The sequence below is a fragment of the Copadichromis virginalis genome, linkage group LG4, assembly GCF_057382275.1.
Source record: "Copadichromis virginalis isolate Kocher_CV1m ecotype Utaka linkage group LG4, C_Virginalis_male_GT1.1, whole genome shotgun sequence".
Taxonomy (NCBI): domain Eukaryota; kingdom Metazoa; phylum Chordata; class Actinopteri; order Cichliformes; family Cichlidae; genus Copadichromis; species Copadichromis virginalis.
This window is the reverse complement of record NC_140621.1, coordinates 23,645,236-23,655,896: the sequence shown is the minus strand read 5'-3', so window position 1 is coordinate 23,655,896 and position 10,661 is coordinate 23,645,236. Positions and strand designations below refer to the sequence as shown.

Below are 10,661 nucleotides of genomic sequence, written 5' to 3'. Positions count from 1 at the left end.
TAGCATGTTTACATAATTTTGTTTTACAGCTGTGCTTAATTTGTATCATGTCATTAGGTTGTGAAGACCTTACATTAATTCATTTTCTTTGTCTCACTGAAAAAAAGCTTAATCACCTACCTTCTAGACCTTTTTTCCTACTTAAACGCACGTGTGTGTCACGTGGTTTTTTTTCGACACATCTATTGTTGCTCCAGCTATTCAAACAGCCTTTATTTGTTTATTAAATCGTTAATTTCTATTAATATTTTTGTCCTGTCTTTATTATATTACATGTATCTATATTAATCAAAATATAATTGCAAAATGTTACCGATCGACGTTCCACGGATGTAGTTTTATTTTGGAGATCGTCACCGGAAGTGCGTTGTTATATTCCCGCATTTTGACAATTTTAATTGATCGTGGAGCACTTACAGCCACCATGCACACGCCCGGGATCTCTACCTGTTATGCGATGGCACTGACAAAAAATATTTTTTCGTCTAATTTGTCTCGCTTTGCATTTTTTGTTTGACATTGCCGAGCCGGATTTCTTTTATTAATTTGTTTATTTTGCTCTAGAACTATATTTGTGGATGGGGAGCTGGCACTTTGCGGAGAAGGATTTAGCTGGAGCGCTTTTACGCATCTGAAATATTGGCGTGTCGTTGAAGATCCCATTTTACAACAATAAAGAAAGGAAAAATCTTCCCGTTGACGAGAAACTGTGCTTTATATGGGCTGCACGATGAAGTACGGACCGGTGGTTCTATCGGCTGGGCTTACAGGTTTGCTCAGTTTTTGCTTCCTCGCCGTAGCGATTGGGACTGATTATTGGTACATAATTGATGTGAACAAACCCAACTACACAGGTTCAGATGACCTGAGTTCCCATTCTGGACTGTGGAGAATTATTGAAGGTATGTCAGTTTAACTTCATCTTTAATGAGCTGTTATTGGGGTCTTTACAGCTGTGCGACTTGTTAAAAATCAGCCATCATATTCGCATAACTTTTGACCTGCGTCTCACAGAGGTAATTTTGAGAAGCCTCCTCAAAAAATTATAAAAGTTCATTCTGATTTGTGCAGATTTCAAATTGGCACACTAATAAATCCCTTGATTTCACTCTAGTTGGTTACATGCAGTGCTGCAGAGGTTTAACATTGTCTTTAGTTTCTGATGGATCAACAGCAGTCCCTCATTTAATCCTCATTGGTCTAATCTTAGGTGAACTTGATGCACGGAGAAGCTGATATCCCAGTGCCTTTATATTGGAAATGAGAAGCATGGGGATATTCTAAATGACGGACTACTCAAATTCTTGCAACATTACCTTGAATCCACAGAAATTCAATTCTCATGCAGTGAAATGAAGCCTGAAATGTTCTAATTGTGGAATACAGTTTGGGTAGGAAAATGGCTTTTAACAGTAGCAACTTTTACCCCACACATACCAGTTTCTGCAGCCACCTGCAGGAGAACACACAGGAGACCAAGGAGAGCTTGTGAAGGATGGTTTTGGCACAGCTGCAATATATTGTGCTTCCAGCTTGAGGTCCCAAATGTGTTCTATTTGTTTCGGGTGGCACCCACAGTTCATGCAATAAATGCCAAGTAATGATCCAACATGAAACTAATCAGGCAGTGCTCACCTGGAGATTCCCTAGCAAAAAGGGAAACTATTATTTATTTTCTAATATTGTCTACTATTCCCACACTTAATACCACATTTTTTCACATCTAAGAGCAATTTTGCAAAGTCCCCAGGGCTCTGCCACTGGTCCTGTCATGTGTAACCTTTTCATTTGACATTTTCAGGAGCAAACTGGAGTTCAGTCACCCCCTCTTTCACAGCAAATATGTCCAACCTGACAGAGGCAGAAAGGCACCTTGTCGGTGAGTGGGTTCCTTGATCAAGTGATGCATTTTAAAATGGTAATGGTAGCCACACGGGAGTATGTTCTTGGCAGTAAGGATTAGAGGTCTGATTGGAAGCCCAAAACATCTGCATTTGCAAGATATGCTATGCAATTAATCACATCCTGCAAATTAACATGACGAGATTGGGGTTTTTTTTTCCCTCCAAGTGTGCTTTTGTAACTGCGCTTACTAGATAAAATCAGTTTTGTTAGGGTTTTCAGGAACACTTCCTGCTTGCAACGTTGACAAATAAAATGCAGTAATAAACTGTCCACTGTGGGAGAAGAACTCAATGGAGTCTCTGCTAGTTGATTTCAGTACTGACAATGGGAACAAAAAATCAGCAGGACCCTGGATGATGGGAGTCAATTGGAAAATCGCTGATTTAAAAAAAAATATATATATTTATATTTTTTTCAAATGTGTGTGTTTGCAGGCTTGCACAAAGTAGTGGTCATTTTGTTGCCTCTCAGCCTCGTCCTCCTGGTGTTTGGCTGGATCTTTGGACTTGTCAGCTCATTGGCCTCCAGTCCAAAGTTGCTGGCTGCGTCAGCATCCTACTTTCTCCTCTGCAGTAAGTCCCCACAGAATTCCCTTTGTTTTCTTTTTCTGAGCCCGGATTCACACCGTGTGCTCTTGCTTGTTTATGTCGGCGTGCAAGACGCACAGCAAACGTGAAAACGCACGTGGGCGACACATCGTGGTCTTACAGGTACGTTGCGCGTGCATCTAAGAGACCCTGAGAAGCGCGTTTTCAGCTGTTCTCTCTCACATCGGATTTGGTTGTGAGTAGAGGCTCCAGTAGTATCTAATTTCAGCCTTTATAGACATAAACTGTGTGCTTGAGCTGGCCGATGGCCAATGAGAAAACGGTGATTATAGTTATGTAAATATTTTATCTTGAAGAAGACGAATCGGCAGCAACGTATTAAATATCTCTGTGCGGACATTAAAAATCCCATTCAGCTTAATTGAGTTGAGTTAGGTAATGATCTTTTCACACAGACTGTTATTAGAGTGGTGAAGATGGGGATTTAATGGGGAAAATAAGGATCCAAGGCACAGAGCACTTTTGGACTGCTGTGAGCAGCACTTCTCTCTCCTTTCGGTCTGTTCCTTAGATTTTGTGAATAAACGATAAACAGCGTGACTATCTCCATTCAGATGCAGACATAATGGCACAGTGAGAGGTGGTATGACGGCATCATTTGAGGCGCCACGTGCTAAAAGAACATATTCACTGAGCTCTACCATGTTGAAGTGTTTGGTGGGAATAAAACTAGTATGTCCAACCCAACTTAATCGGGTGCTAAATGCTCTTTAACTCGACATCCCTGACAGTGAAGTCTGGCATGTCGAATTGAACCCACCCGAGAATAGTACGAGTAATTGTTTGGTGGATTGATAGCTAGTGAGTCCTGTTTGTTGTCCGCTCTATCCAGACAGCACATCTCTACAACTCCCAGTTGCAAGAGCATTAATTATAACTTTGGGCGGCGTACCGACTTGATTCTCCTAACACAGTTTGTAAAGGTGGGGGGGGGGGGGGGGGGGGGTGATGTGTGAAAACAGCTTCAGTGTTTCCCTGTCACATTTGCATTAAATTAATCAGAATTGCAAGCTGGTTCCTGGTGAGCATGAACATAATTTTAGAAACCATACCACCAAACATTCTCAGCATGGAGACTGACGTAATTGATTGCAGCATGGAGGCTGATTGTTGATCACAATGAAGTGGCTCAAATTTACTGAAGAGCTTGTCATTGATTGAAAGATGCAGTCAGACTTCCTCCTGGAATTACCAGTGGGCACTTTCTGATGTCATTTTCCATCTGTCCTTTTTTGCAGGAATTGGTTGCGATAAATTCTATTACGCAGAAAGTTGCTCTTATTAAGAGTCAAATCAGAAACGCTCTCCTAAAAATGTAAGTGCAAATGTGTCATAATCACGCACAAATCACACGTGCTCTGCTTTTTTTTTTTTTTTTCCCCCCTCCTCCTTTAAATGGCAGTGGAAGGGCCTGCTTTTGTCATCAATACTGTAACACAAATGGGGGTTTTTTGGGGTTTTTTTGTTTTTTTTTTCCCCCTCTAGTGAAGGGTTCAGCTGTTGAGCAGCTGCCATAAATATCCATCAAAGAATCCATTTGATTAGGTCTGAACTCAAGTGGAATGAGATTGAATCTCTATTTGGTTGAAATTGAGGGTAAATGCGCAAATCTGTGACAGACATAGGACTTATTATACAGTGTGCCATCTCTGCTGACATGCTCAACCTCCAGTGTCACATAGAAACAGAGATAATTTAATGCTTTCTATCGAATGTCCTGTCCACGTGTGTACTCCAGGAGACCCGCAAGCACTAAGCTCTGCCACTTTCAAAACCACTGATCATATAAAAGAAAAGAAAGCGGGCATAATGGATGTCTGTGTTATTGTGCTTTCTCCCCTTATGCGGTGCATTCGCAGTAACTACGTATTTTAAGTTTGATATTTTGGTGAAGGTCTTCGTAATCCCACTCGCACCACATACTGCAGCACTGATGAATCTCTTTGGATTTTTCGGCGGGGGGCAACCTGCTATAAATATGAGCTATAGCAAAGCTGACATTTCTATCTCGGGAAATATGTAATAATGTCCTTCTTTAGCTGTTCAGCTCAAGGTTTAAAAAAAAAAAAAAAAAAAAAAATACATTCACTTCATTCACATGGTGGTATTTTAATTAGTATTGCTTTGTCAAGTAAGCTCAACAGATGTTTAGTAAATTCCTAGCGTGGCATCAGCGGTGTAACAGCATGAGTCTCACATAAAGTGTTGCACAGATAATGTACTGTACTTGGGAAATGCACACACTTTCTTTTTGCTGATGTGCAAATTAACCACAGTACATGCAAAGGAAGACCACAGCTGTGACTCTTTATTTGTTTTGGGGTTTTTTCTTCTGCATTTAAATCATCAGTAATTAACTAGATTTAATTGCAATTGACGACTGCTCAGACTGGTTTTTCCTCCCTATGAGTCTGACTAAAGGTCGACCTGAATTGCTTATTTAATGGCTCAATGTTTTGAGGTTGACGTTTAATGATGTTATTCTTGTCGGCTCGCCTCTGTGGCAATTGTTATGTGGGACATTTCATCTGTCCGTTTGGGAACACAAGAAATCAAAAAATATTAGAAGCACACTTAAGGCCAGACTAAATTTGGAGCCGCCTTTGTGGGCACGTTTCCTGAGACTGATTTGAATTGGCCGGCGCTTTAAATTGGTACACGTGAGCGCGTTTATGTCTATATTATCTTAAACAGTCTACTGAGCAAAGCATGCGTTGGGGGAAGTATTATTTGCTCATCAATGTGTCATTACTGTAATGACCTAACTGTAAAAGCCGATTAAGTGTGATGCATAAAGGTGATCATAGTGCTCAAGCGCTTTGTAATTTTCTTTCCCACTGATAGATCTGTTTCTCTGTTGCAGCTAAAAAGGGAATGTGTTAAAGTCTAATAAGGCCTTTGAGTTGATGAGCTGTCTGTCTGTGCTTCATCAGGTCTTTTCACCTTGTCTGGGGTTAGCGTCTACATCAAATACTCCAATCAGGCCATGGAGGAGTTCCAGCGAACTGTGCCCCCAGAGAATCTCGTCTATGTGAACGTGTCGTTTGGCTGGTCATTAGCCACAGCCTGGCTCTCCTACAGCCTGGAGGTGGCAACAGGCCTGCTGCTCATGCTGGCTGCCAGAATAACACAAATGAAGGGACATTATGACTCTGGTGTAGCCATTGCCATGTTATAGAGTCGCACATTCTGGTTTCTGAGTGAAACTACAGAAATCTTCAATTTTTATCGACTTGATTTTATTTATTTGACTAAAACAGTTGGTCACACAGGCCAGGGGCCAAGAAGATAAACCATTCTGCAAGCTGGCTTTACAAAACTGCAACTGTAGATACAGAAGCTCTTGAACATCTGCTTCATCATTGTTTTCAGAGGCTAGCTGTGACATACTGTCCTTGTAGACCGTGATGTTGTAGAGTAAATCAAACTCAGACATGAAAACTAAGCTTACTCTTCCGAGTAGTTACTGTAAAGATTGGCAGTTTTATTTTCTTATTTATTTTTTTTAAATGTGTTCACATGTTTCAGGCTCGGTGCTGTATAATTTGGTAAGTTAAAGCTTTAAGCAAAGGACCAGTTATATTTTATGGTTTAATTGGTTTGATGCATGCTCGATAAGACTTGAGAGGACTCGAATATGGTTTAGTGTATTTAAGCATGTGTGCATCAGTAATGTTAAGTACTTCATTCAAGTGGAAACGCTGCTGATTCTGCAAAAGTAAACCACCAGGCATTAAAAAGCCACCCGGGAGACTAGACGGTATCAGACTGTAGTTTCTATCCTTTCTAATACTTTATAAAAGAATTACTGCTACACCGTTTCTCCAAATGCCAGGGGAAATTTGCATTGCACAGCTTTTTAAAACCTCCAAAGAAATGATGCAGACGTCAAGTCATTTGGTGCTGAGAGTTTGACTACAGCAACATCTAAATGTTAGTTTGTGCGTCTGTGTGAAACACTTCTGTAGCTAACCCACCAGTCCTTACATTAATCATGGAAATGAGGTTAAAGATAAATGCACTCCTGGGGCAACTGCAAGTTATTTTCAGCAGTAAAGAATATGTGCATGTGTCGCTGCCTGCTTTACTGTCGCCAATGACTCAATATTGTGAGATTCTGTCTGTTCTGGAAAGACTTTTCTCTGTAATTCAAATAAAGTGAACACTGTGAAAAACACAACATTAAGCATTTGCTGTAAGACTTTATGATGTCGTCGTCTTCCTCTTTTTTTCTTTTTTTTTTTTTTTTTTAAAAAGCATTCATAACAGACCTTATGTTTTCATAACTGAGCAGCTGTGGCAGAAAAGCCAGATTGATGTTTCATATAACTTGCAAACAGAATTAAAAAGGAGAATATTACCTGTGATTTGAATAAAATTTCACAAATGTGTGACGATTTGTGACAGTTTGATTATTTAAAGCCGCAACTGTTGTTCTGAGGAAATTTGATCACTTTCTTGTGCGGAGTAAATCACAACTGAACACCAGTAGGGCCAAAGAAAACTGTAAGTAACACAGTAGAGGCTCCTTATGGCTTCATCTGGAGCAGGGATGAAGGGCACCCCTCAGCCTGAGTATGTCATCTGTCAGGAGTTGGTGGAGCCAAGCTGATCTTGGAAAAAAACTTCCATCCTGAATGAAATGTGGCCTGTTTCTAAAGAGTGCTCATGCTCAACCAGAACCAGCAAGACTGCTTGCTGGACTCTGCTTTGTTAGACTCTTTTGCAATGGGTTATTTCAAAGGAAAGAAATACAGTGTAATCAAAACTATTGTTGGCATGTCAGGTGGCATAAAGGCGACATGATTATAGGTGAGCTTTAAAATCTTGACTTTCCTGTTAGTGTACCTTCAAAAAAAGCACAATAAACATCTATATATGCCAAATCGTTCACCACTATAGTTTAAATATAATTAATGCTGTCCATCTTTGCTGAGGACACACTCTCCAAAAAAGTTCAAAATCTTCTCAAGCATTTTACGTCTTTCTTTCTTTTTTTTCTTTTTTTTTTTTGTCTTGAAGTTACTAGAATGTGGGCATCTGGTTTCTTTTGGTAGAGTCTGTGAATATAAATGAAGCCCCCAGACAGAAAAGGAAGAGTGTGGGGAGAGGGAAAAAAAACTACTGGATATAGAGATGGCCTCAGAGGAATTCAGAGATGCCTGAACAATATGCTGCAACGCTGCTGTCCATAAAAGATGCATTCATTCATATGCAAAGGATCCTTGCAGAGTCAAATCTCTGTGTAATTGGTTATGATTATATAACACAGACTCAGGATAGTTAGTACTTTACTAACATTTACTTTGATAATTGCTGGAACAGCAGAAATAATACACTGCTCAAAAAAGAAATAAAGGACGATTATGCAAACACATCAGATCTCACTAGACAAAAAAAAATCATTCTGGATATCAATACTGATATGTATCATCTGGAGCCACGAGTACTGTGTTAGCAACAAAAGGATACCACTGACTTTGATGTAAAATGATTATTCTCAACCTACACAGGGCTAAATGCAAAGACAACCCCAAAAAAAAAAGTAGAAAAAATAGATGCACCAAGCTCGCAACTCAAAATGGTACTCAGTAGTTTGTGTGACCCCCATGTGCCGGACAATGAGTCCTAATGAGACAACGGATGGTGCCCTGGGAGAGGGGTGGTCTCCTCCAAAATCTGGACCAGGGCATCACTGAGCTCCTGCACTGTTTGAGGTACCACCTGGCAGCGTCAGATGGACTGAAGCATAATGTCCAAAGTTGTTATATTGGATTTAGTTCAGGTGAGCGTGGAGGCCGGTCAAGGGTATCAATTCCTTCATCCTTAAGGAACTGCCGCATGAGGCCAGGAAGAACTAAGGACCCACTGCACCAACGCAGGGCCTGATAATACGTTTAAGGATTTCATTCTGGTACCTAATAGAGGTCAAGGTGCCTCGCCAGACCATCACTGATCCACCACCAAACTGGTCACACTGAACAATGCTACAGGCAGTTCAATAAGAAGAGATTGTTAGAAGAAATTGAACATGGTTTACAGAATTCAGTTTGCGGTTAAAGTCCCAGAGCCCGTCACAGCAGAATGGGAGTTGTGACATTCCCACCAACAGAGTCTAGATGCTGGTGGAGATAAAGATGGAGACTTGAATTGAGCCTGAGTGACGGGAGAGGGGGTGATGTGGAGAAGATTGGTTTCATCAAGGCATCTGCAAGGAAGAATTACAGATGCACAGTGAGATTTAAAGTACACGGCATGAAGGCTGATTGGCCCGAAGGAGGCCACCAGAAAGCTGATTGGACTAGACCAGTGATGTCACAATCAGCTCGAAACATGGGAAAGTGGAAGGGATGTAAAGCTTAGATTAGCCGCCAACACCTGGGAAACAGACAGATGTGTGACTACAGATCTTCCTTATTGAAGTTACGTATCATGGAGAAGATCACAATGTTCTCCACAGCTTCTTCGGACCCATTCACGTCTGTCACATGTGCTCAGGACGAACCTGCTCTCATCTGTGAAAAGAATAGGGTACCAGTGATGGACCTGCAAATTCTGGTAACCTCTGCTGCAAGCCCAAATAGACTCCGGGATACTGGGCAGCGTATAGGGCCCACAAGGTGATGTCAGGCGCTCAGGCCAACCTCGTGAAGTCAGTTTTTGATTGACCGGTCAGAGACATTCACACCAGTGCCCTGCTGAAGCTTGTTTTGCAGGGCTCTGGTGCTCCTGAAACAGATATTGATCCTGGTGAGGACCTTAAGGACCTTCTGCTGCTCTGCTAATTTTTTTATAGACACGTTCCCAGTATTGATACATTGCAAAGAAATATAAACCATACAGGTTAAAAAGCTTCATTTTTGTTCAAAGAGAAAATGTGTTTACAGTAAAAAATCGAATGCATAAAACAACCTGAACTATCTGAAAGAAAACTCTAAAGGCTATTCATTATACTGCACATCCTCAGCTTTTAGCAGCCTACCTTCAACATAACTATAGGGTACCTGATAATAAGGGTCTTCCACTGGTTGCTTTCATAAACTGTGGCACAAGGAAAAAAAGTGATGGCCATAACATAAAATGCAATTTTGGCTAATAGTTTTGTAAGTGGAATTTTCAACCCCAGGATATGGACCTGCATTAAACACACTTCAAAATTATACAGCTCAGCACTCTAATGGGTAAAGGAGGGCAGAAGGCTTCGCTAAGGGTGCTCATGACAGAGATAGATGCTTAAGCATTAAAATGTGTGCTTGCGTTTGCCTAAATGTGATTTGCAACATGATCTCATGTGCGTCGGCGAGTCAATCAAAACCCAAACCATGAAACATTGTGTCCACTCAGCTGTTTGTTTAGCAGCTACTGGACCAGTTTCAGATGATACAGAGAGCAGAAAGCTATAAAAGGGGGACCAAAGCACAGTGGCTCAGTCTTGCAACCCTCTTTTATATATTAGGGCTGCTGAAATTCCATTAAACTTTTATGGAACATAATAATTCAATCCGCACTGGCAGAAGAACGCCAAAGCTGGTGCGAATCCATTACTCTTCAGGTTGCGGCCTTTTCCTAGACAGAGTGCAATAATTTTGTCTTAGACAACCTTTAGGCATTGAGTTTTAAGAATCCATTTTTTTTCTAACAGAAACGCTTTCTTTGATCAAAAGCGAGGCTGTTTTCTAAAACTTTCAAATATATTATCAATCAGTAAATTGATCCCATTCAAGAAGTCCTTGTGTGAGATTGATTTGCCGTGTCTTTGTAAACATTTGTCTTGTCATTGAAGTTCTGTTCTGGCCATGTTTCCAAGTTTAATCAGGCTTGTGTTTTTGTTTATGCCTGCACAGTTTGGCAAACGTTTCTGGCTAATATGACGTAGTTCCAACTATTTAGAAATTATAAACATCTGAACCCACTACTCAGGGGATCCAGGGGCTTATTTATGCAGGAAGTATTTTACTGGGATGGTTTCAGTCCACATATCCAATTAGAAGTAAGGGTCACTGCCTATCTGCACAAAATTGTTCTGAATAATCAGCTTTATTTCACAATGAGGCTCTTCTATACAGATAAGAGTGGTTTGTCTAACAATACCTGTCTATAGGGCACGAGAGATCACTGAATGATTTGAGGTTTATGAAATTATGTGAA

The 10,661-nt window shown here is 40.7% G+C and overlaps 1 protein-coding gene across 1 annotated transcript; it reads left to right on the top strand.

Moving 5' to 3' along the window:
- The first annotated feature begins 417 nt into the window (after window positions 1-417).
- On the top strand, window positions 418-6,762 carry LOC146711462 (transmembrane protein 235). Its single transcript, XM_085455428.1, has 4 exons — window positions 418-902; window positions 1,802-1,879; window positions 2,340-2,477; window positions 5,447-6,762. The coding sequence occupies exons 1-4, from the start codon at window positions 719-721 to the stop codon at window positions 5,689-5,691; spliced, it is 645 nt and encodes a 214-aa protein (XP_085311554.1). The 5' UTR covers window positions 418-718; the 3' UTR covers window positions 5,692-6,762.
- Window positions 6,763-10,661: the final 3,899 nt, after the last annotated feature.